The sequence below is a fragment of the Castor canadensis genome, chromosome 4, assembly GCF_047511655.1.
Source record: "Castor canadensis chromosome 4, mCasCan1.hap1v2, whole genome shotgun sequence".
Lineage (NCBI taxonomy): Eukaryota > Metazoa > Chordata > Mammalia > Rodentia > Castoridae > Castor > Castor canadensis.
In genome coordinates, this window is record NC_133389.1 from 8,392,018 (window position 1) to 8,419,168 (window position 27,151).

Below are 27,151 nucleotides of genomic sequence, written 5' to 3' on the forward strand. Positions count from 1 at the left end.
ATGTGATTTAAACAGAAATGTAGAAATTGAGAAATGACTAATGTCTTAAACAGTTTTGACAGATTATTAGATAAAAAGGTATTTTTATCTAATAAAAATACCAGTTGTTTTTATTGCGTATGTTTCATTGTAATTCTGTATATTTGCTTGTTGTTTTTATTGCGTATGTTTCATTGTAATTCTGTACATTTGCTTGTTTAATTCCTTAACTTGTTTATTTAATGGCTATTTAACTGATTGCTTGTAGTGGGCTAGTGGTATTAGATAGTGGATATAAAACTGAAAAAGTTAGAAGTGGTCATGCTGAACTTAGTGTGATGTAAAAGACAAGCCTGCTGTTTACATGCTTGACTTAGCTCGTTTCACTTCTTTAGTAACTTTTGGGTCACGTGGAGCTCGTTTCACTTCTTTAGTAACTTTTGGGTCACGTATGTCTCCTATACCGACGTGTTGCCTGTTATGCCTGCCTGTGTGTTCAGCAGTTAGTACACGAGCTGTATGTGCAGAGAAAGACGCACGTCTAGACACACATGTATATACTTGGTACAGTTGAAACAGCTTTTAACTGAAAAGAGATCATTGAAAACTTACCGATCTTTTCATGTGTGCAAGGGAGTGAGTCTTGGTTTTATCATTCATGTCAAAGTTAGTTTTTTCTTCTCTACAGCTACGTAGATGTCTTTACTTACCCACCATTTCCCAAGTTTCTTAATACATTTAATACAAATAGTAGCTTGTTACCTAGAATTCTGCAGAGCATACAGTCCAAACTCTATTTTGTAGTAACACTTAATGTATAATATTTTGCCAGGTCATTTGGGAAAATAAGAATAAAACATTTAAATTTAAATACAGTTTTTTGGAGAATAACTGGAAAATTGCATCATTTTTTGCTAAGTTTTAACTTTTATTCATTAGTCATTATTGTTCTGAAGTAATTTTCTGTTTCAAAGACCAATAATTTTCTAAGGCATAAGCATTAAAAATGGAAGAATTCCAGTCATGCAAGGTTGGAATTGCATTTAAAATATGGGTGTTTTTCTCTACATAATAATATTATATAACTAAAAAATAGTTGATAATTTACTAAGTATTACAAATGATCAATTTATCTACAGGCTGACGTATTTATGGAAAACATATGTCTTAACAATTGTATCATATAATTGATTGCTTTTTTCATTACTTTTTTTTATTTGTGGGCTTATTTGGGCAGAAATCAATTAAAATAGAAATCAGTAATTTATTTTATTTTGTCCTAGTGTTAGGATAATGTAAAGTTAATTCTTCCTGCTTTTTTTTTGTTTTGAAGATAGCTTTTTTTAAAATTGTGTTTGAAGACATTAATACCTATAATATTTGATAGCTCTTTTAAATAATTTCTTTAGAACAGTTTGGTCATTGTAGGATATTATATTTGAGGTGTTTGTTTGCAGGTGGTTAATTTTCTTTGCCCCATTATTTATTTATTTATTTATTTATTTTGAGGTACTGGGACTTGAACTTAGGGCCTTATGCTTTCCTCAGCTGCTCTACCACTTGACTCCACCAGCCCTTTTTGTATTGGTTATTTTCGAGATAGGATCTCAAAGTATTCATTCAGGTTAGCTTAGAACTGTGATCCTCCTAATCTCTGCCCCTGAATAGCTAGGATCACAGTCATGAGCCACTGGTACCTGGCTTAACTCAGTACTTTAAAATGAAATCTAAACAAGAATGTTTAGATTTGCTCTTTATGTTTCTTTAGTTTATATAATTGTGAGGTGTTGCTGCCCTCTGCCTGTTAACTAACCACCAACAATTAAAGTGGAATTTGAGCTCTGCAACTTTTTACCTTCAAAGTGGTTTGGGTTTTTTTGTTGTTTTAATCTTTGTTTGTTTTGTTTTGTTTTTTTGAGTTGCTACTTACCAAATGTGCAATTTGGATGTTGGAAAGTGAACATAAATCTATGTAGAGATTTTCTGAGTTTGAGAAAATTACTTCAAAGGCCTGTCTGAAAGTGGTATTTCTTGCTTTAAAATGATTTCTGAGAGTACTCATGTATGGGTTAAAATGTTGGTGATCTTGTGGAAATATTTTATTTGGATAAATCAAATTGGTAAAACAAATTAAGGTAATTTCATTTGGGATAACATCTGGCCTTGTGTTAGAAACGGGATTACAGGGCATTTTAGAAACTGCTTTACTCTTAGTTAGCCAAGCTGACTGAGGGTAAGGAAGAATTTATACCAACAAACCTTTGGCTTTTCAGTGAGGTCTGTAAAATCTGATGAATGGTGCCTGATTAAATGATTCAAAGCAGTGCTTATTTGAGGTATAATGTGCAAACATCTGGAGATTTTGTTAGTCACATTGTGCACATTCTGATTCATCGGATATACAGTAGGGCTTGAAGAGTCTTCTCACAAACCTGCCATCCTTTTTGCCTAGATTATTGCAGTAATAATCCAAGGTCTCTCAGCTTCCATTTTTGCACTTTACCATTTGTTTGTTACAGGCTTGTCTTAATACTTGCTTAAAACCTTTCAGTGGCTTCCATGAGGGTGCAAGTCCTAATGGTGATCCAAAGCCTTACCTGAGATGGCTGCTGCTCCCTTCTCTCTCCATCCCTCAGCACTAGCTACATTGGCTTCCTTGCTACCAAAATATACCCTCTTTGAGCCATTGTACTTGGTGTTCCCTTTTCTATGACTGCTTCTCCCCAGATATCGACATGGCTTCTGACTCTTCTAGGTCTGTATTTAAGTGTCAGTGTCACCTCGATGAAAAGCCTTTCCATACTGCTTTAAAGAGTAGCACTTCCCATTCCTCTATACCAATCACTTTTCTATTCATTTTACCCATCCCCAGTTAAAAAAATTTTCATAGCATTCCTCCCCACACCTGACATTTAATGAATTTACCTTTTCCCTTCTCCAGTGGAATGCCAGCTTCCCCAGGGCAGAGATTTTATTTTGCTTCCTGCTGTGTTCCTAGGACCTGGACCAGTGCCTGGCATACAGAAGAACACAGTAGGGCCCAATTGCTATTTGCTAAGTTTCTCTCTTTCTCTGCTCTCTCTCTGTATCTCACACACACATACACACACAGGAGAGAGACAAGAACTCTCTCGATTTTTCTAATAGCTGCTATTTTACAAGTCTGAAGTTTTTCATGCTCTGTAACCTAAAGTCTTATACCTTCATTTCTTGATCTTCATTTGGCAACTTTATTTCATTTAAGGACAGTTTTGTTCAGCTGATTCAGCTCTTACTTTCAGGCAGTTAATTATCCTTAGAATAGGTCATTCATGAAGTAAATCATGAACAAACACAATTCAGTAAAGACAGAATTTGGTCCTAACAGTGAGTCTGGCTTTCCCTCTCCTTTTTTCACACAATGCTTGCAAATCTCCCTCAAAGCTAGAATCATTAACAAGTAGCTCTTGAGCGAGGCCCTATGAGTTGAATCCCTAGAACTGATTAAAAAAAAGTAGTTCTTTTAGTTTTAAATCTGGTGATCTAGACTCTAAAATGTGTAAAATATGTAATAGGGCTATCTTCTGTGACTATTCTAGAACTATCTTAAATATTACATTGAATTTCCTTTTTCCCTAAAAGACAAAAGCAGAAATCAAATTCTGCTCAGTCTGTAGCCGTACTTGATTTAGTGTTACTCAATTTAATATTTATTTAGTATGCTGTGTTATATGTTCATCTGTGGGGGGGGAGTGTTCTTACCTTCGGGAGTGTATGGTATGATTATGGAGATTTGTGTGTATAAGTATAAAATATTTAGAGAAAATGCCTCATACCTTAGTAGAGCTGTAAACAAGGTATATAGCCAAGGGAGAGGGCAATTCTGAGTATTGGTTTGGGGAAGAAGATCTTGGCCTTTGAGAAAGAGTTGAGTTTTTGACTTGAGACATTTGAGTCAGAGAAAAGTACATTAAACAAAGACATAGAGATGAATGTTATGTTGGGAAATACAACTTTCTCTTGAAAAAACAGATTTTGTTATTTTATGATAATTATTAAAAGGGAAGATGTACAAGATTGTTTTTCTAAAAAAATGCTATTTAAAACAAAATTTTAACATTATGTTTTTTAATTTATCAAGGCAAGTGAGTTTTTACCAGAACCCATGTCAGCGGCATTATTTCTTCTTTCAATGGACATGCCTATGTCTTTGGAATACCCAAATATTCATGATGCTGTTGTGGCCTATTTGGAACAGCTGAATTCTGAAAACTACAGCATTTATAAACGAACTGCAGAGGCTGCTTATTCAATTGAATGCACCTGTAATTTCCTATCTGATGTTGGGAAGGAGGTAAAATACTTTATTAATACCTCTCCTTCTGACGAGATGTTTAGAAAATGAACCTGTGCTTCTTAAATTGATAGATATATAGCAGGTGAATCGCTAGAGCTGTGCGACATTATTGAATGGTTCCACTTCAGATTAAAGTGAGGACATGTCTTGTGTAAAAGTAGATTATTGAATAGTGCATATTCATAATATAAGTGGTTTACAAAAACATTAATTATAAACATCATGCCTACAAGAAGTGACTTACTCTGTATGAACTTGATGTCACTATAATTATGAGGGCTATTTTAGTGCATACATGTAGGTACATTTTTGTTTTAATATTTTATAGACAGTTATTACATATTTATAAAAGGAACTGGTTTTTTGTTTGTTAAATTCATAAACTATTGTTTGGAAGATAGTACACTGTCTGTAGTTAAATGTTAGATCAGTCATTATGTGTCAGTATTTACTATTAGGACATTACTTGGTATATTATCAATGAAAGAATTAATGGGCCTTAGAAATTACACTGACTACAGTAATTGTTTACTGTCTGACAATACCAAAGTTGATCCTGAAGATATTGAAGAACTAGAGACAAAATTTTTTCTCCTTTTGACCCATATATGAAATCTATATAATGCTCATGTTTATAAGTTTCCTTTTTTTATATTCGCTGTGGTGTCTTTTCTTTTTTGTTTTGTTTATTTTTGCCACGTTTTGATGCTACTGGCTTGTTTCTTCTGTGATAAAATTTTAAATTGTATGTTGTGGGATTATTTCTGTGGCATTCTGCATAATCATTTTATCACACATGAATTGAGTGTTCTGCATGTTCCTAGGTCTTGTCCAGGGGTTAGAAGAAGAGGTGAATTATAAAATATATTAGTCCTCCTTTTAGTAAGGGGTGGTAGAGCCACCAACAAACAGAGGACCAGACAACTGGATTGTGACTTTATGCTTAAATAGTACAGAATCTCAGGTTGAATTTAGCTGTGGATTTTCCTCACATTTATCTTCCTGTGTTGATTTTGTCAGAATGTGGACTTGAACAAATGTGAACAATCTCAGGGTCTCTGAATGTTCTAATTTCTTGAAGCTGCTTAGTTAGCTGTTGAGAATTTTACTGTACATGAGCTTGGCACTTATTATTCTATTCTGGTTCTTTTTTAGGGAGAGAAGAATCTCTTAGAATTGGTGGAGCTGGCAGACCAGGCCCTGCTTAGCTTTTCCTGTCATCAGCATTTTCCCTTAATAAAGGAAATTATCTGCGTTTGTTCGAAGATGTAATATTTTCTTTCTTTTTATTTATTTAAACAATATAGTCTCGTTTTGTGGTCCAGACTGACCTGGAACTCACTGTTTAGCCCAGGCTGGCCTTAAACTCTCAATCCTCCTGCCTCAGCCTCTAGAGTACTGGCATTAGTAGTGTGCGCCACCATGCCCTGCATACTTTCTGAATGGGTTTATGTTACTATAGAACATTGTGTGTGCGCGCTTGGATGCATGTGCATGTGTGTTTGTGTGTGTGTGTGTGTAAATTTAGGAATAATATAAGTGAAATTGAGCATAAATCCTATATATATATATATATATATATATTGGTGGGACTGAGGTTTGAACTTTGGGCTTTGCATTGGAAAGCAGGCTTTCTACTGCTTGAGCCACACCTCTAGTCCATTTTGCTCTGGTTATATTAGAGGTGGGGTCTCATAAACTATTTCCTTGGGCTGTCATTGAACTGTGAGCCACTCGATCTCACCATCCCAAGTAGCTAGGATTACAGGTGTGAGTCAGCTCCTAGCTTTATTGTAATTTTTTAGTTTAAATTGTTTTTATATGTGTCTGACCTTTAAGCTGTAATTGTATAATCACATTCGGATAGCCAACTATTTTATCCAAGAATAAACTTTACAGATGTCATGTCTACGATCAAAGTGAGCAATTTGTGCATTTTTATACATTTATTTTTGGTATCCATCCAGAACAATTATTCAAACACATTTATATAGCTTAATTTTTTAAATCACTAGCTTAAATTTAGGGTTCCTTTTATAAATTTTATTATTTTGTACCATTTTTTAAAATGTATTTTTGGGAAGCACTGTATATTGGTTAGTTTATTTTAAGAATATCAGAGCAGAATCCTATTTAGCAATTAGTATCTTCATTGCTTTTGGAAGAATAAATTCAGTAATATGATAAATATTAATTAAGTCTGAATTTGTTTTTATTCTATTGTTTTTACATTTACTCACATGTGTATACATTGTTTGGGCCACCTCCCCCTCCCTGCACCCTCCTCTCAAGAAGTCTGAATTTTTAAAAGCTTTTTTTTTGTATTCTGTAAGAGTGAACATTTTCTGTCCTGAAATATGTAAGTTCTGTCTAGTCAAGGGAATGGGAAGAAATCTTTTCCTGTATGTTTGCCATCTCTTGCTTGGTCACTGCCTTAGATGTCTTTGGTGTTTTACTTTTTTCTCAGCTGGAAATCTGCACAGGCCAGTCCATTACTACAAGGGGAGAGTCAGAAAGTGTTTCTACATATGTTATCTCACCCATTGCCACAAGTGAAAGTGGAAACTTACCACTGCTGCCTGGAAATTGTGAAGGTGGGATTTTTGTTTTGTTTGTTTGTATTGAGAACTAATAGCGATTCCCTTATTACGCCTTCAAAATAAAATTACGTGACCTTTTGTGTGAGCTATAAAAACTATATTCCATAGATATAGAAATTACTAGTCAATCTGGGAAATTTGTACTACTAAATTCTGTTAACTTAGTTAAGTTTGGCAGTTGAATTGCTTTATTGTATTTGACACTCTTATAAATTCTCTCTGTGAGGACAGATGTCGGTATATTGTCATTTTTACTTCTGATTATTTATTCACATCAATAAAATACTGCAGTTATGAAGCTCACTTCTTTTTTTCTTGTCTCCTTCCCTGACACAGCCAGATGCTCATAGCGTTGATGTGCATCTTTCCCTCTACTTTTAAATATACTTTCACTATACATGTTGTCTTTATAAATAGTGCATACTACTGTTTGTTTTGTGCATTTTAAAAGTACAGTTTCAAACTACCTATGTTTCTGACAATTATTCCTTTCCTTTAATAGAAAGATTTGAGATCTACCAAGTTCATTCATTTTAATTGTTAAGTTTGAATTTACTTTCTTTTACTTAGCATATTTAGGTTAAGTGTCCTTTTTACTGAAATAGGTTTTCATTATTTTCAATGTGTGTGTATTTTTGAAAATGTCTTGATTTCTTACTCTTGAGTAATAATTAGCTGGATTTTAGTTATAGGCTGACTGCCATTATTCCTTAGAGTTTTGCCAGTATTGCTTTATCCTTTTTCTTGTTTCCTTCCTTCCTCCCTTCCTCTTTCCTCTCTCCCTCCCTCATCCCTTCCTTCCCTTTTTCCCTTCCTCCCTCCCTCCCTTCCTTTCTTGTTGGTACTGGGATTTGAACTTTGGACCTTGAGCTTGCTAGGTAGTCGCTTTATCACTTGAGTCAGAGCCCCTCAGCCCTTTTTTGCTTTTAATTATTTTTCAGTTAGGATCTTTTTTTTTTGGGGGGTGGGGGCTGGGGTTGGCCTAAGACTAATCCTCCTACCCAGGAGGATTAGTAAGATGGAGTCTTTCTAACTTTTGCCTGGGCTAACCTTGAACTGTGATCCTCCCTATCTCTGCCTCCTGAGTAGCTGGGATTACAGCTGAGCCATGCCATCCAACAACATTGCCTTATTTTTATGAGTCTTACTGTTAAGAAGTTTGCTCTCCAGTAAATTATACTTTATTTTTCCCCTCTAATAGCTTTTAAGATCTTGTTCTTATCTCTGGTGTGCTGCAGTTTCATTGCAATGTATTTCTGTGCACCCTTCTTTTTTTCCTCTTAATTATCTTATGTAGGACTCTTTAACTGAACACTTACGTTTGCATTCATTTCTGGATAATTTTCAGTGATTTTTATTTTGACTATTGCTTTTCTCTGGCCTTGCTGTTTTCTCCAAGAGGAACACTTATTAGATCTATGCTAGACCTTATTGTGCCTTTTATCTTTTATGTACTCTTTCATATTTCCATGTCTGTTTTAGTTTTGTGTAGAATTCCACAGTACTGTTATTTTAGTAAACTGACGTATCATGTATTTTTTCCTCAGCTGTGTCTAATTTGATTTTTTAACAGACAATGTTTGTCTTTTAGTGACTAGCATATTTGGGTTTTTGTGGTGGTAGAGCGTGAACTCTGGGTCTTGTGCTTGCTAAACAAGTGCTCTGCGTTGAGCTGTGTCCCCAGCTTGTGACTAGCGTGTTTCACTTAGCATAATGTCCTCAAGATTGTTCCATGCTGCAACATGTATCAGAATTCCATTCTTTTTTAAAGCTCATTAATATTCCATTGTCTCTATATGCCAAATTTTGTTTATCCATTCTTCCATTGGTGGATATTTGGGTTGATTCTATTATGAATAATACTGCTATGATCATTTGTGTACAAATATTTCTTTGAAATCTTTCTTCCCATTCTTTGATCATATATTCAGAAGCAAAATTGTGGAATTATATGGTAATTCGTGTTTAAATTTTGAGGACAAATATACTATTTTTCACATGGGCTATTAGATTTTAAGTTCCTGCCAGCAATTCTCTGCTTTATCAACACTTGTTTTTGTTTGTTTGTTCTGATGGTGTGGAGTAGTGTCTCATCATGCTTTTATTGACTTACTCTTTTTCATAATCTAAACAAAATTTTGTTTTAGATTTTTTTAAAACAGTGTCTTTCTGTGTCGGCCAGGTTGTCCTCAAATTCTGAGTTCTCTGACCTCTGCTTCCCATATGTTGGGATTACAAGGTGTGTGCCACCATGCCCAGCAGTTTTCAAAGTCTTTCTTTGGTTTCTTCTTTTTTTGTTACTATAAATTTTAAATGTACTTGTGTTGTAATATGTATTTTTCTATAATTTGGATTTTGAGCCTTCCCTGTACCATTGGTCTCTACTGATAATCTGGTTGTCTTTGGCATGGCTGGGGATCTTGTTTCCTTGGCAGTGGTTTTATGTTTGTTTCTGCCTTGTCTTTAGGGATTTGAAAGGAATGAGGTAGCTTGGAAGGGTTTTATTATGAAGGTATATTTTCATTTGAGTGTGTTGAAATGCTTCTCAAATGAACCTCTAGAGAAGGAAAGGTTGGAGATAGTAGATGGTCAGTAGCAAGTGAAAGAAGCTAGTGCTTTTGAAAGGTGAAGGCAGTGGGATTAGACCATGATGGCTAATTGGAATTAAGTGGATTTAGATTAACAGAGACTTGAAAAAAAAGGTTGAGTATGTATTTTCTTTGAGATCGAAACACATTAAGTGGATATTTAGTGTGTTTAGAATTACAGGGGTGTGTGTGTATTTGATGGTACTGGGTTTTAAACTCAGGCTCTGCCCTTGCAAGGCACTTAAACTATGTCATACCACAGCCCTTTTTGCTTTAGTTATATATGTGATAGGGTTTCATGTTTTTGCCTGGGGCTGGATTCAGATGATAATTCTCCTACCTTTGCCTACCGTGTAGCTGGGATTACAGGTATACACTGCCATTCCTAGCTTATTGGTTGAGATGGGGGGATCTTGCTAACTCTTGTCTGAGCTGGCCTTGAACCGTATTCCTACTGATCACTGCCTCCTGAGTAAACTAGGATTACAGGCATGTGCCACCTTCCCTGGCATTCCCACCAGCAGTGGACTAGGGTTCCTTTTTCCCCACATTCTTGCCAATACCTGTTGTTGGTGGTGTTTCTAATCATGGATATTCTAATGGGTGAGGTGGAATCTTAGTGTGGTTTTGATTTGTATTTCCTTTATGTCTAGAGATGGTGAGCATTTTTTCATGTGTTTTTTTTGGCCATTTGAATTTCTTCTTTTGAGAAAGTTCTGTTTAGTTCAGTTGCCCATTTTTTAATTGGTTCATTGATTTTAGGAGAGTTTAGTTTCTTGAGTTCCCTGTATATTCTAGTTATTAGTCCCTTGTCTGATGTACAGCTGGCAAATTTTTCTCCCACTCTGTGGGTGGTCTCTTCAATTTACAGACCATTTCTTTTGTTGTGCAGAAGCTTTTTAATTTCATGTAGTCCCATTTGTCCATCCTTTCTCTTAGTTGCTGGGTTGTTGGAGTTCTACTGAGGAAGTCCATGCCTATACCTATTGCTTTCAGTGAACATGTAGATCACTTTGGGTAGTGTAGCCATTTTTCTGTGTTGATTCTTCCAATCAATGAGCATGGGAGATCTTTCTAACTTCTGTAGTCTTCATATCTTTCTTTAGTGGTTTGTAGTACTCCTTGTAGAGGTCATTTACATCCTTTGTTAAGTTTATTCCTAGGTATTTGGTTTTTTTGAGGCTATTATAAATGGAATTGTTTTCCTATATTTTTTCTCAATTTGTTCATTGATGGTATTTCTACTGATTTTTGTAAGTTGATTTTGTATCCTGCAACTTTGCTAAAGCTGTTTATGGTGTCTAGGAGTTTTTGGGTCTTTGAGGTATAGGATCATATCATCTGCAAATAGGGATAGTTTGACTATTTCTTTACCTATTTGTATTCCTTTTACTTCTTTTTCTTCCCTTATTGCTCTGGTAGAAATTCCAGGACTAGTAGTAAGGAGAGTGGGAACCCTTGTCTCATTCCTGGCATTAGGGGAAATGGTTTCAGTTTTTCCCCATTAAGTATGATGTTGGCTATAGGTTTGTCATATATAGCCTGTATAGTGTCAAGGTACATTCCTTCTATTCTGATATGTAGTTTTCTTAGCACTTTTATCATGAAATGGTGTTGAATCTTATCAAAGGCTTTTTCTGCATCTGTTTGAGGTGATCAAGTGGTTTTTGTCTTTGTTTCTATTCATGTGCTGTATTACATTTATTGATTTGCGTATGTTGAACCACCCCTGGCATCCCTGGGCTGAAGCCGACTTGGTCATGGTGAATGATCTTTCTGATATGTTGTTGGATTCAGTTTCACATTACTTTATTGAGGATTTTCACATCGATGTTCATTAAGGAGATTGGCTGGTAGTTCTTTTTGGATGAGTCCCTGTCTGGTTTTGGGGTGAGTGTAATACTAGCTTATAGAATGAGTTGGACACTGTTCCTTCCCTTTCTATTTTGTGGAAAAGTTTAGGACTGTTGGTATTAGTTCTTTTTTAAAGGCCTGGTAGAATTCAGCAGAGAATCCGTCAGGTCCTGGACTTTTCTTTTTTGGGAGACTCTATTGCTGCTTTAATTTCATTTTGTGTTATAGATCTATTCAGGTGATTAATATCCTCTTGGTTCAGTTTTGGATAGTCATAAGTATCTAGAAATTTGTCCATTTCTTCAAGATTTTCAAATTTATTGGGATATATATTCTCAAAGTTGTCTGATGAGTCCCTGGATTTCCTTGGTGTTTGTTGTTATCTCTTCTTTTTCAGTTCTGATTTTACTAATTTGGTTCTTTTACCTCCTCATTTTAGTCAGGTTTGCCAGGGATTTGTCAATCTTGTTTAATTTTTCAAAGAATCAGCTTTTTGTTTCATTGATTCTTTGTATGTTTTTTTTTTGGTCTCTTTCATTAATTTCAGCCCTATTTTTTTAATTTATCTCCTTCTCCTTGTTTTGGGTTTTGCTTGTTCTTGTTTTTCTAGGGGTTTGAGATGTAATATTATTTGAGATCTTTCTGTCCTTTAATGTATGCACTCATGGTTATAAACTTTCCTCTTAGAACTGCCTTTGCTGTGTGCCATAGGTTCCAGTAGGTGGTGTATTCATTTTCATTAGCTTCCAGGAACCTTTTGATTTCCTCTCATTTCTTCTATGACCCGTTGATCATTGAGAAATGTGTTATTCTGCCTCCAATTATTTGCATATTTTCTGCTGTTGCTTTTGTTGTTGAGTTCTAGTTTTATTGCATTTTGGTCAGATAGAATGCAGGGGGTTCTTTCTGTTTTCTCATGTTTGCTGAGGCTGCTTTGTGCCCTAAGATATCTATGTTGAAAGCTCCATGGGATGCTGAGAAGAATGTATATTGTGTTGTTGTTACATGAAATATTCTGTAGACATCAGTTAGGTCCATTTGATCTATGGTGTCTTTTAGTTCTAGGATTTCACTGTTGATTTTTTGTCTGGATGGCCTATATATTGGTGATAGAGGGGTAGTAAAGTCTCTCACTACCACTTTGTCTATATGTGCTTTTAAGTCCTTTGGTCTATGTTTGATGAAATTGGGTGCACTGACATTGGGTTCCTATAGGTTGATTATTGTTACTTCCTTTTGATGTATTGCCCCTTTTATTACTATGAAGTGTCCTTCTTTGTCTTATTTGACCAATGTTAAGTTTGAAGTATAGTTTGTCTGATATAAGTATTGCCTGTTTTGGAGGGCCATTGGCTTGGTAAATCTTCTTCCAGCCTTTCACCTTGAGCCAGTGTTTATTTATATTTATATAAATTTATATATTTTTATAAATTAAAAAAATATTCTTATTTATATATTTATATTTATAAGGTTGGTCTCTTGTAAACAACAGCTTGTCAAGTCTTCCTTTTTAATCCAGTTTGCCAAATGGTGTCTTTTGTTGTGGAAGTTGAGTCCGTTGACATTCAGTGTTAATAGTGTGTGGTGAGTCCTGCCATTTAGTTGTTTTTTGTTGTTTAAGGATTTGATTGTTTGCAGCCAAATCACTGCTACTCTTTGATTCCTTGTCTTTTCTTCTCCTGTGGTTTAATACTTTCTGTCCTCGTATAGTTTTGTTTGCTTTCATCTTCTGTGTGCAGAATTCCCTGTAGAGTCTTCTGTGGTTTAATACTTCCTGTCCTCGTATGGTTTTGTTTGCTTTCATCTTCTGTGTGCAAAATTCTCTGTAGAGTGTTCTGTAGTGGTGGTTTGGTGGTCATATGTTATTTTAGTTTCTGCTTGTTGTTGAAGACTTTTATTCCTCCATCAATTTTGAATGATAGTTTTGCTGGGTAGAGTATCCTAGGACTGAAATTATCCTCATTCAGTGCCCAGAATACCTCATTCCATGCCCTTCTTGTTTTTAAGGTTTCTGTTGAGAAATCTGTTATTTTAATGGGTTTACCTTTATGCATTATTTATTTTTTCTCTTTTACAGCCTTCAATATTCTTTCTCTGATCTCTGTGCTTATTGTTTTAATGATAATACACCATGGAAAGGTTCTATTTTGGTCAAGTCTGTTTGGTGTCCTGGAGGCTTCCTATACCTGAATGGACAAAACCTTCTCAAGATTTGGGACATTTTCTGTTATTATTTTACTGAATATATTTCATATCCCTTTGGCTTGTACCTCTTTTTCTTCTTCAGTGCCCATAATTCTCAGGTTTGGTCTTTTGATGGAGCCTCTGAGTTCTTTCATATTTCTTTCACAGCTCTTGAATTATTTGACTAAGATTTCTTCTGTTTTTACTTTAATTTTATTTTATCTTCAAGCTCTGAGATTCTGTCTTCCACTTGGTCTAGTCTACTGGAGTGGCCTTCCATTTTGTCGTTTGTTTGACTAAAGGGATGTTTTATTTCCAGAATTTCTGTTTGATTCTTTTTTCTGAGGTTTTCTGTATCTTTGTTCAACTCCTCTTTTATATTTTTTATTGTCTTCTTTAATTCATATATCTCCTTTTTTATAGTGTCCTTTGTCTCACTTTGGTGTTTGTTGAAGTCCTCCCTGAGTTCATTTATTTGTTTCTGTGTCTTCTCATGTTTTTTATTTTTGGTGTCATGAAATTTCTTGAGTGCATCTTGTACATTCTGGTTAACCATGTTTAATATCTTCTCCACAAGTTTCTCTGTGATTTCTTCCAAGATTTCCTCTTTGAGGGATTTTTTTTTTAGGTGTCACTTGGCTCCTTAGTGACATTTATCATTGTTTTGTTAGGGTCAGGAACTGGGTATCCATTTTCTTCATTCCCACTGAATCTTTGTATTGAATTATTTATTTTAGGAGCGTGGTTTCCATCCCTTCTTCTTCTTCCCATCTCTCCACTTGGTGCTGTGCAACTATTTTCTTGAGAACTTGTTTGGAAGTTCTAGCAGGGGAGCACACCTACTTGTATACCCTTGACCAAAGAATGGTCCTCCTCTTTTGAGGGTGGTTGTCCTCTTTGACCGAGTGCACAGCTTTGGGACACACATGGAGCAGTGAGGGAGGAACACCCACCTAGCCAACCAGATCAGCTGAATCAACCCTGGCGATCAATGGGGTGACAGATGTCGCAGCCAGATTGCCCTCACATCCGCAACTATGTACTTGATAGGCTAGTTGGTGGTTTTAATTGGCTGTTTCCTTTCCATTGATTCAATTTTTGTGTTGTGACTGACTTTGATTGGTAGCTGGGTTGATGTGCTCTTTCTGTCCCTGGCCTGGAGGTTAACTGTGCAATAACAAATTCACAGGTTCAATGCCAGACCGTTATTTACATATGATATAGAAAACCCCTTGGTGCTAAAATCTATAAACAGTGGGAGTTGGGGGGGGGTGTAATGGTTGTTAGGCTAGATATTGAAACTTGGGTAATTGGTAAAGGTGGCTCTAAAAGGAGGGGGCAGAAAAGGGGTGAGTGGGTGGGCAAAGAGAAATGGGGGCTGCTAGGTTTTGTGGCTCTTGTGTGTGGTTGTATTTCTGTTGTAGTGGAGGGTGCATGTGTCAGGGATTGCAGGGGTCTGGGGTTGTGTCAAGTTGGTACAGTAGGTTGGTCGGTGGGTGGTGAGTGTGCAGGAGGGAGGGGTAGTGTGGTCACAGGTTGGGGGAGAATAGAAGGGGAAGGTGAAGAAGGGGGTAGCATGGATTAGAAGGTGCAGAAAGAATACTTGGGAGGTAGAACAATAGATTGTAGCACAGGAAAAGAAGGGAAAGTGATGGGAGTAAGAATAGGGATAAGAAAATAGTGATGATAAAGTTAATAATACAGAAGAAATAAAACCCCCAAAATACCAGGTACCACAACAACTAAAATGTCAGTCTGTTTGGTAAAAGTTCTGGAGTTATTCCTTAGGCGTCCAATCCTGGTATTGGCGTACAAGCGGAAGCTCTGAGGTGGTATCACCAGGTGCCTGGTTTTGAGTACTGTTTGGTTCCTTCTGTCCACAGGGCAAGTTGCAATTGGGAACTGAGGTAACTCATTGCCAGTTCATCCAGGGTGGTCATAGCTATTGCTTTCACCAGGCAGCAGCTGTATTGCCCTACAACTTCAGCTCTGGTTGGGTCCTCCCCCAGCAGGGTGGGGCAGTTCAGCTTTGAGTTCTGTCCTCTGTCCCACGAGACCCGCTCCAGGATCCACCACCTGCCCTGCTTTGGGAACTTGGCCTGTCACCCCACTCCTGCTCTCAGCCTTTGTGCCTCTCCTAACCTCTGTTTGGTGCTAGTTTGACTCTGGGAGGCTGGCTTGTTGTCACCCCACTTCTGCTTTCAGTCTTTGTTGCCTTTCCTGTGTTTGTTCACTGAGATAGGCTCATTGCTGCACCCCTGTTCTCTGGGGCAGGTTCTGCGTTCCACCCACCCCCACCTCCAATGTTGGTGTTAGATTAGAATTTGCTATATGCTTTTCAGTTTTGTTGCGGGGGGATTCAATTTGCTCAGGAGCTGTGCTTGATTATGTTCCTGGTGGGTGGGTGGGTAGGGGAGTTGTGCATGGTGCGTGATGCTCACTTGTTCATTTTGCAGATTCATGCAAGCAGCTTTGGAGTCAGGAGAAATGGCATACTGCTTCTTTCAGTGTGGGGTGGCTTGGGGGCTTTCCATGGGTTAGGGGTGCAGGATGTTGCAGAGTTCAATTCTGATTGATGCTCTATCTTCTGCTTTTTTGTGAGGGGACTGAAAAAACAGCCAGGGGGCTTTTTTCCCAGGGTGAGATACACCTTGCTGGCTGTGCTGTGTGGGATTTTCCCAGCTGTTAGGTGCAATTAAAAGCTGTTTGGGGGGTCATTCCTTGAATTTTATGTGCTCCTAATGTGTTGGTGGGTTATTATTTTGACTAGAAGTGATCAGAATTACCCAAGTATAGCTCCAATGTCTCAAGGTGGTTTCTGGAGTCATGGAGCTTAGGATTTCTGATTCCCTACCCTTAACTGCCATCTTGGATCTCCCAAAAGTTTTATTTTCTTGTTAACTCTCAGAACTTATCTAGTTGACATTGTTCTTGCAAAATGTAGTTGTGGTCTTTTCTTTCTTGCAAAAGATACTCATTTGTGTAGTACAATAAGGTGCTTAAAATTCATTTTCAGGGAGTTATAATAATGTCTATGTTAAAAACTCCAAACAATGAAATTTGTTGTAGTTTTTTTCCTTGTATTGTAAGGATACAGTATCTAGTTTTAGGTGTAAGGATTTGTATGGACATTTCACTTTAACTGACAATGTCTTTCATATGGTGTTACTGGAAAGACTTCAAGGCATTGCTGCAGTTCTACAGAACCTACATACAGGAGCTACTAATGCTGCTAATGTACATGTTATCTTTTCTGAATAGGGAACTCATCTTTCTGTTGTCTTTGAGGGAGAAATGGGAAAGAGGCAAAACAGCTTTTCTCTCACGACCGTATGGTAGACATGTCCGTTATTTACATGAAAATTCATTCAATATTTACTGGACACAGTATATGCCAGGCTTCAGTGATACATGGTATAAAGTGCAGAAAGAATCTGTGCTTGTAGAGCTTGCCTTTGGATGTGGAAGAAAGAGATAAGCATTATGCATAATAAATGTAATTTAAAATTGTTTGTATTATTGTAAAGAAAGCAGAGAGGATGGAATAGAATGGCCAGGGAATGTGGATTCAAATTAGGTGCACTGGATAGGGAGGGAAAGAGGGAGGCAGGACAAAGCAGGTGTAAAGTTCCTCCTTTTTTTAGGTTTGAATGCACTGGGCATGTTTCAGGAATGAAAAGGTCAGTATGGTTGGAGTGTACTGAGAGAGCAGATAGGAAATACTGATAGTGGGAAGTACCAAACTCAGTTGGATAGGTAGGCAGGGGTAGCCTGCTCATGTTTTGCCCACCACTCTAAAGCTTTGAATTTTATTCTGAGTACAGTGAGAATCTATGAATGATTTTAAGCAGGAGGGTGACTTGATCTGAATATCTTTGTAAAAAGGTGGTTCTTCCTCTTGTGTGGAGTGGATTATAGGGGTTGCGTGGGAGCTAGAAGACCCATTACATTGTAGTAGTCCTGTTAAGTATGTTGATATAGGGGAGATGGTGAGAAGCAAATGAATTCAGGGTATATTACAGAGCAATTTACATTTATTTGCTCTTTAGACCATGTCTCAGTGTGTAGCCCAGTTTGACTTTGAACTCACTATATAGCATGGACTGTCCTCAACTCTCCATTTTCCTGCCTCAGCCTCCTGATGGATGATGTCTAGGGATGATTTTTGAGCCACAAACCTTAGTTGAGTCATCTTCTAAATGACAAGGACATAGAAGACCTTCTAAATGATGTTATTTCCATTTATGGGTGAACAAGTTGAAGCTCAGAGAGTTGAGCTTAAGTATCTTAAGGAAGTGAGTGACAGCTATTTTTAAACCTTAGGACTGAGGCTTTAGCTCTTTCAAGTTCTGGGAATGCAAAGTTGTTCTGTGGCATGAAGTTAATAGTTAAAAAGAGAAAATGAATATACACAATGTATATACTTGTATACCTTTTGAGCCATTGAATTGTTGTTTGTGGTTAGGAAGTAGTAATTTGCATTATGAAAAAAAGTGTATTTATCTAACTCATTATTGCTTGTAGTTTTACCTTCTCTGTTGTATTTAAAATCTGCTAATATTTTTAGTAGTTTTTTCCTCTCTCACCTTAAGTAACTTCTAACAAAGTATTATTCTTCTTTCACAAATTGAGAAAAGATTTCTTATAATTGTCCTCCTTCCCCCAGTAATTTTGTCTTTTGATTTTTATTTTTCTTTCTCAACCTAAAAGGGTAAGCTGCAAACACCTTAGGATAAGTTTGTTCTCTTTATGTCCTTCTTGTCTGTTCAAACTTGCTGTTGGCTCAGCACTTCGGTTATTTAATTTATCAAGACTATGCTTGTTGGCAGAAAGTAATATAAGATATATCTCATACAGATTTCTAGGTAGAGACTCTTTTTCATCCTCTACTAGTTAAAAAAAAGTTTTAGTGAAGTAGAAATTAAAATTGGAAGTGAATTATAAACACAAGAAAGAGAGATCCTTTGGAAAAACCAGTGCCAGTAATTAAAAGTTTTGTTTGCATTATTTTACAGGAATGTCTAGGTGTCCATAATGTCATTAAACCTGTGTCTTCACTTTGTAGTGGAATTCATTTTCTACTTCATCCGAAAGTTCTCTATGAAATTTGTGCATTTGGTATTCAAGAACCCAAAAATGAGGTATGATATATTGAAAATAAGTCCAAAAGGTTACTCAACAAAGGAAATGTTCTTAAAAAACTGGATAGTATGATGAGAAATTAAAAAGAAACCCATCTTTGAGATATATATATAACATATATCTATAATGTTCAGTTGTGATTTTATATATATATAAATGTGAACTCAAATGCAGATTGTCTTTGATCTCAAAGAATCAGGCCAGACACTTTACTTACAATTTTCTTCTAAGCTATAGAGAACTGTAGAATTGCTATAGTAAGCAGATCATTTCAAACTTTTATTTATAAAGGTAGAAAAGCAGAAATCATTAAGGGGAGAACTTGTTCAGAGCAGAATATAAGATGATGCCATGGAAACAGGAGCATTTGAGGAAAGAGAGGTGGATTATGACCCCTTTCTAGATTTGTATGCAAGATGACTTAGTGGAACAATTATTGTACTGCATTGCTGTGTCTGTTGTTGAGCAGGTGAATGCTGCTGCCAAGACCATTCTGTTGTATTTGCTTCAGGGACGATTGATGATGACAGCAATGACCTGGAACAAGTTTATTGAGTCTCTCTGTCCTGTCATTCCAGTACTACAGGTACTCTGTGCAGTTTACCTGTTGTGATACTGTTAATCGTTAGCTGGGGTGAGTGGTTTGAAAACAGGCAAACAGCAGAACTGTCAAACTGTGATAAAAATGAAGAGGAGCCCTGAAGGCACTGTGGATAAGTGAACAGGAAGAGGGTGGCCGTCTTGTTTCTGACAGAAGGTTAAACAAGGATAGCTATTTGTCTGTTTATACTTTAAGTATCTGGGTGGGAGGTTAAAAAGTGAGGTACAGGTACTTAGTGTTGGGTGTGAAAAATACAACTCAAAAGGCTTTGAGACAAAGCTTATAGTGCTTTTTAAGCAGACATTACATAGCCAGCTTGCCTGAAGCCATATATGTGATTAGAGTGATATCATGGTTTATCCTGGAAATAAAGCTGTTATTAGCAGACCTGCATATTAAAGGAGTGGGGGAGTCCAGGTCTCTATGAAAAGGGGGAAGGAAGGATGTGCTTTAGGTACAATCCTGATTTACTTCAGGCTGGGCTTTTGTCCTTGAGGCTCCCTGGTCCTCTTGCAAGCACACGACTCCATCATCATCCTATGGGCCCAGGGGTTGAAGATCTGTGAAATACCTTGTATAGGGATGTGCCCCTATTAGAATCTTGGGAAACAGAAAAATCGGCAAGTGTCAGGAAAGTTAGCATCCTTTCCTGAAGTTCTCCAGTATTATTTTTTAGAGGTTTTTTTAAAAAAAATACAGTTTTATGTAGCTCCTTACCTCACAAAGGTTATTTTATAAAGTGACTGTTTTATTCAACTGAATTGAAAGAAAGTTACGAGTTTCATGATAGGCCACTACTATTATTATTTTCAAGTTCAAAACTTAATATGTATAAAATTGAATGATAATTTCTCTCTTAAAAATAAAATTATTAGGGCTATGCCGACCCAGAAGATCCTTTGGGTAGTTGCATTCTCCTGCTGAGCAAAGCGAGTTCTGAGGCGGGAGAAGGGATTCTACCCTCTACCACCCGGTTAAAGTCCATGCTGCGACTTTTGCTAGTGAAAAAGCCATCGTGAGTACAATGTAGTCTTTTGACTATAAAAGGTTAATGGAAACATTCTAAGAAAGTATAGCAGTTATATTTTTCTGAAACTAAAAAAAATTTAAAAGAGGATGATTCTGCATCATTAGATAGACAAAGGAAAGCGATGTGTGAAATGAAGCAGATGTAAGGTCTTTTAGATGCTTTCCTGAAGCACTTCATCCATGTTACACCTAGTCATTCCTTGCCAGAGCAGTCTCTGTAAGTACTACTACTACAAAGTGCTGTTCACTAGTGCTGTAGGCAGGTTGGAAGGCCATGGAGGTAAGTAGGTTGCAAAAATTATAGCATATTCCTGTCTTCTCTTCTTCTTAGAAAGTGTTAGTTTCCTGAGTGATCCTTTTCTAAACGTCTGTTCTGCAAATTAAATTTTTCATAAAAAATGCATTGGGTCAATTGCCTTATGAAGAAGAGTTACGCAGCTCTTCTAATGTCATTCAGTTCATAGTGTTACTTGGGAAACTAAAAAGTGTCCTTTTCTTGACCATGAATTTGTTCAGGTATTAATTTTAACTGAAAGATCAGAAAGAAAAACTGTTTTCTTTTCCTGTGTCAGTGCCACATGAACCTTCTCTGTTGCTCTCTGTAGTTAACAGTGTTCTTTCATTGAGAAGACAAAGTACAGAGTCTTGTTTTTATATAAGCAGTGATGTAGAAGAGTTGATTGAAAAGGTGAGGAAGAACAAACACATTCTTTTGACAGTTGCTAATTTCCTCCCCCAAGCCTTACATCAGCACAGTATGGCGGCATACTTAGAAACAGAGATCAGACTGAAAAATGAGGAAGTAGGTAGAAATAAACCAAAACATTAAGGGAATGGAAAGAGGAGAAATCAAAAGAAGAGACCCTGGAAATACCTGTGTAGTGCAGATGGTAAAGTAGTACAGATGCAGTCAAGGTGCTCCTCAGGCTGGCTCCCCCACGTTCCCAGTGGCCCTGGGCTGTGCCTTTACCTGTATACCAGGGTAGGATTCCTTAGTTTAACAAACCCCCAAATTAGGTGATTTAGTACAATAGAAGCTTATTTCTTGTTCACTTATGGGGGCCCAATGACCCTAAGTAAACAAAGACACTTTTTTTTTTCCCTGTACTAGGGTTTGAACTCAGAGCCTTCACCTTCAGCCATTCCTCCAGGCCTTTTTTTGTGATGGGTATTTTCAAGATAGGGTCTTGCAGACTATTTTCCCAGGCTGTCTTTGAACTGCGATCCCCCTGATCTCTGCCTCTTGAGTAGCTAGGATTACAGACGTGAGCTACCAGAACCAACTAACAAAGACACTCTTAACAGGCAGGACATATCCAGAAATGAAGGACAGGTTAGAAAACTCTCTTTGGGTTAAGTAATTGTCTATTACAAAGAATTATAAAAAATTTACATATTTGTTTTCCTTATTTGATTAATTCTACTCTATTCTATTCATAAACCCCATGTAGTTAGGAATCCTGTCTTTTGTCTGATCTTTATATCCTCATAGAGTACTTTATACATAAATATACTCAAAAAAAAGTATAGTTGAGAATGACATACATGTGTAAGAATAACTGGATTTTGATATCCTGTGCTAAACATGAAAATATGCTAAATTTATATGTCAGAGAAGATGCATAAAACTGCTTTCTAATTCCTATCTCTAGCCTTCTTTACTAGGGTGTTGAAACTATCCCTAAACTTACAATCCCAGGTTTTAAGTTAGATATCACTGGCTTATGAAAAAAAGAACAAACGAAAACCATTTGTAGATGTCTAGCCTTTGTTTTTGTTGCTTTTTCAAGACTGGGTCTATGTTGCCCAGGTCAGTCTCAAACTCCTGGGCTCAAGTGATCTTCCTGAGTAGCTGAGGTTATGGGCATGTGCCACAGTGTCCAACTTTGATGTTTAGCCTTTGTAAGCTTGCACGCAATAACTGTGAAAGGGAGAAAATCTGCCTGACTCCTCACACCATGTAGAGTAAATATTTGTCCTCTGGAGACAGTATGTGGCAGTAATATTACAGTAAGTATCTGCTTTCTGATAGATTCAGGAACTGAGTGTCAGCTACTGTGCCTGTGAGCTGCCATCAGCTGTGGGGATATAGCAGCACCAAACACGGACATGGGCCCTGCCCTTCTAAAATTTGTCCTGTAATTGAGAAGATTTTATTGTCAATTATACTTTACTTTTAATTATAAAAGAGTATGATAAGTTATGATTTGGAGGACTTCAGGGTGACAGGCACACATATAGCAAGGCAACTCAGCCTGTTGTGCAGAAGAGACACCTTGCTTTAGTTGTTGTCTCGTAGATAGTACTTACAATCCAGCAACTTGTATTTCGTTTAAGATGTACCCCGTTTCCGGGGAGTTTAAGTACCTGTCAGAGGAGTGACTGGTTCATGGCTGTCCCAGCGTCTCCCAGCAGATCTCTTTCAACTTGCTGCTTTTGTTTTTCCATTTCATTGTCTAACAGTATTCTGTATTTAATCGTTTCTTAAAAAAAAGTCTCACCTACCCATTTAACGAACTTACTGATGTTCTTTATTTTTGATGTTTATTTTGTAAATATAAAATTAAATAAACTTAGTTTTAATAGAAAAAGAAAAATATTAGAGCAATATAAGTATGGCAAATTATTTTGCTTTATTCATATGCAGTAATTCTTGGTAATATAGGCCTTTATATTATATAAAATGTTGACTTTAAATACTTTGTATTTTTAGGGTTCGTTCACTAGCATTGAAGCTTCTAACATTTCATCTTACGAGTGAGGAAGGGGCTGATACAAAGCGCCCTGCGATAGATGCCAGAGTCCTCTCCACAGTCACTAATTTATTTATTGTGAAGAGACCTATTGAACTCAGATTGGATGACAGAAGAGAACTAGTTATTAAGGTGACCATAATTTTTTCTCATTGCTGAGTAACTGTTTGATCTACTTGTGTATCATGTATATGAAAATTGTATGTCTCAAGTGTCTATTGTCTATCACAGATTATCTCTTTATTTAGCATATATAGTAGAAATACAAATTATTTTGATTTGTGTCTTAAATATAGCATAAGGTGAATATACTGAAAAGAATTTTTGTGATGCCTTTTAAAAACAAATATTGCTGACATAAAAAGTAGTATGTTGGAATTACCCTTAATAGCAAAAAAAAAAGTTCTTATGATAAAAGTTTCAGCCTCTGGGGCTGGTGGAGTGGCTCAAGTGGTGGAGCACCTGCCTAGCAATCGTGAGGCCCTGAGTTCAAACTTCAGTACCACCAAAAAAAAAAAAAAAAAATTTTAGCCTCTGCATTATAAAAGTTGTGTGTGGTGGCACATGCTGTAATCTTAACGCTTGGGAGACTGAGGCAAGAAGATCCTGATTTTAAGGCCATTGGGCTACATCATGAGTTTGAGGCCAGCTTGGGCTATAGTACAACCCTGACTAAAAACCAACAAAAAAACCCAAAACAGACAAAGAGAGGGGATAAATAATGTGGGACACAAGCACTTTCTTTAAAGTTTTACAGTGGTCTGAGATTTATTTTTGGTGTTGTTAATCTCTCTTCTAATTCTTTGTCTTCTTACAAGAGGTTTAGCACCCATGTCCCTATTTTAACTTGGACTGTGCTTACATCGTCCTTGACTGACATAAAATTCTGAAAAGGAAGCTGTTATCTCCACTAGTCATTCCTGTGATTTTAACTTATTTCACTCGCTATGTAGTCTAGGCTGACCTTGAATTTGATATCTTCCTCCCTCAGCCCCTCAAGGGTTGGGATTATAGGCCACAGCCAAGCCCATTTTCTTTTTTCTTTTCCTTTTTCTTTTATTATTCATATGTGCATACAAGGCTTGGTTCATTTCTCCCCCATGCCCCAACCCCTTCCCTTACCACCCACTCCACCCCCTCCCTCTCCCCCCACCCCCTCAATACCCAGCAGAAACTATTTTGCCCTTATTTCTAATTTTGTTGTAGAGAGAGTATAAGCAATAACAGGAAGGAACAAAGGTTTTTGCTGGTTGAGATAAGGATAGCTGTACAGGGCATTGACTCACATTGATTTCCTGTGCGTGGGTGTTATCTTCTAGGTTAATTCTTTTTGATCTTACCTTTTCTCTAGTACCTGTTCCCCTTTTCCTATTGGCCTCAGTTGCTTTTAAGGTATCTGCTTTAGTTTCTCTGCGTTAAGGGCAACAAATGCTAGCTAATTTTTTAGGTGTCTTACCTATCCTCACCCCTCCCTTGTGTGCTCTCGCTTTTATCATGTGCTCATAGTCTAATCCCAGTGTTGTGTTTGCCCTTGATCTAATGTCCACATATGAGGGAGAACATACGATTTTTGGTCTTTTGGGCCAGGCCAACCTCACTCAGAATGATGTTCTACAATTCCATCCATTTACCAGTGAATGATAACATTTCATTCTTCTTCATGGCTGCATAAAATTCCATTGTGTATAGATACCACATTTTCTTAATCCATTCGTTGGTGGTGGGGCATCTTGGCTGTTTCCATAACTTAAGCCCATTTTCTAATAGAGTGCTTTTCTTTTTAATGGGGAAAGACATTCAGTGTTCTTCTGAGCTAAATGTTTCAGGCCATATGACAGTTCTCCCAAGAAGATTGAAGAGTCTCCCCCTGGACACATGTAAGGTCCAGTTGGGGAATCTGCATAGTAAGCCACTGATAGTCCCTCCTTTGCCCTGTGTATAGTTTGGAGGAAGGAGGAATAGAACATCTGGAACTGTGTTTTTTGAGTCCATAGTGAGGCTATAAGATAGCAGTGGGTAGTTGAAAGAAGGAATATTGCTTTGTTGTTTTCCTTTTGCTGTCTTATACTCTGTCCTGCCATGAAGTGAGCCATACCAGTTCCTGACTGTCACTTCATTTGATTTGTCTGCTCCAGGGTCTCTTAAGGAAGAGGAGTACAGCATTTCCAACTGGTGGCTTGAGCAATAGGGAAATCTTGAATCATAGGCCTGTCAGTCTTCTCAGGTTGGCTTGGTATATAACTTGTAGAAATGTTAGGAAGCCTGCATGTTTACTGTGGAGTTCTTAAGGTTCTAATGGATTACTGGGTCATGAATGGCTTCCCAGCAAACAATGTACATTAAGAAGAGAGGCTTATTTGACCGTATGTCTCTTTATTTTAGATCCTAAGTTTTTTCCTGACTTATTACATCATTGTTGCAAATTTATATGTAAATATAATAGTTACTTAACCAAATGAGCTATAAAATTTTATTGGAGAATTTGAAGCAGGTAGAAATTAATTTCTTTTTCTGGTTTGTAGGTGGAGACTGTTCAAAAGGTATATGAAATCTTCACCTCAGATGATATTGATCTTGTTTTGAGAAAGTCAGCTGCAGAACAGTTAGCTGTGATCATGCAAGGTAATGTCTTTTAGGAGAGTGATTGTTGTGCTGTTGATAGAGGATTTGAGATCACAGTGGGTAGTAGTGTCAGGGATTGGCAGACTACAGTTTATGGGCAAAATCCAGCCTGTGGCCTGTTCTTTTTTTAGCATTCAAGTTAAAAATGGTTTTTATATATTTAGAGTTGTTAAACAAAACCAAGCTGAAGAACAGATGAGAGAGACCATATTTGGCCAGTAAAACCTAACATATTTACTACCTGGTTCTTTACAGGAAAAGTTTGCTGGTATAGTAGGTTACCATTATTTGACCTGTAGAAGGAAGTCATTTGATAGAACTATTTTCGTTTAAAATATTGATAGAATTCTGACAGTAAAGTTTATGTTCCTTTCTCAATTTACCAAATATGTGATATTTTCAATTTGTGTATCTTGCTCAGAAATTAATCAAGCAGTATATTTGTTGGTATGATAAAATAATGCACAGTAGCTGTGCATTTTCTTTAATTTTTTTTTTTCATTAAGAAACACAACTTGTAAAATATACTGTTTGCTTTGCTTGTAGTGTTCAGACTTGCTTCAAACCGTGATCCTCCTTATCTCACCCTCCCAAGCGGTGAGGATTACAGGTGTGTGAGCCACTGGCACCTGGCCTTATTTAATTTTTTGATTGACAGATTAAAAAATTAACTAAAGATCTCAGTAGAAATTTTTCAAAGGAAGAAATATAGGTGGTCATAGACATATGAAAAAATACTCAATAGCACTAACCCACATGGAAAGGCAAATCAAAACTACAGTGGAGTATCAATTCATTCTAGTTAAAATGACTGTTATCAAAAATAAAAAAAGTGCTGGCAAGGTTGTATAATATACATTATATGCTATTGATGGGAATGTAATTAGTATAGCCATTTTGGAAAACAGTACAGAAATTCCTCAAAATATTAAAGGGAAAACTGCCATATGATCTGGCAATCCTACTACCCGGTATATATATCCAAAGGAAAAGAAATTACTACATTGAAGAGACACTTACACTTCTCATGTTTATTGTAGTAGTATTCACAATAATGTATTTGCTGTCTTAATAACAGTACATGCTACAGGAAATAAAGCTCTAAACAATGTGGAAACTGCGCATGGTAGTGCACACCTGTTATCCCAGTCCTTGGGACACAGACACAGGATTTCAAGTTGAAGGTCGGCCTATGATATAGAGTGAGACCTTCCTCAAAAAACAAACAAAAAGTAGACAGCCCAGTTAAAAAAAGAAACCAAGGAAAACTCTTTCAGAGAACATTTCTTCAATATTGTTAACATTTCAAAAATACAGTTCTAGTGTGCTCTACAATGGGGTAATGGAATTCTTTTAAAAGTACCAGTTAAAGGTAGTATATTGCAAGCTTTTAGTTCAATATCAATATGTGTCTGTGCTTTTTTCAGTGAGGTATAGGAGAAAATTTGTTGCCTAAATTTGCT

At 36.8% G+C, this 27,151-nt stretch overlaps 1 protein-coding gene across 7 annotated transcripts in view; it reads left to right on the forward strand.

The window, feature by feature from the left end:
- The window catches only part of Rttn (rotatin), a 159,801-nt gene that overhangs the window by 32,248 nt on the left and 100,402 nt on the right, over positions 1-27,151 (forward strand). For 4 of the 7 annotated variants that reach the window (XM_074069654.1, XM_074069656.1, XM_074069657.1 and 1 more), the window contains 8 exons: positions 4,100-4,312; positions 5,471-5,583; positions 6,783-6,909; positions 18,557-18,682; positions 19,153-19,269; positions 20,160-20,299; positions 23,027-23,198; positions 25,589-25,688. In XM_074069654.1, coding sequence (XP_073925755.1) covers positions 4,100-4,312; positions 5,471-5,583; positions 6,783-6,909; positions 18,557-18,682; positions 19,153-19,269; positions 20,160-20,299; positions 23,027-23,198; positions 25,589-25,688 — 1,108 coding nt within the window. Of the gene's footprint in view, positions 1-4,099; positions 4,313-5,470; positions 5,584-6,782; positions 6,910-18,556; positions 18,683-19,152; positions 19,270-20,159; positions 20,300-23,026; positions 23,199-25,588; positions 25,689-26,068; positions 26,299-27,151 lie in introns of those variants that run through there. The other 3 variants (XM_074069655.1, XM_074069659.1, XM_074069660.1) reach the window with 3 other exon arrangements.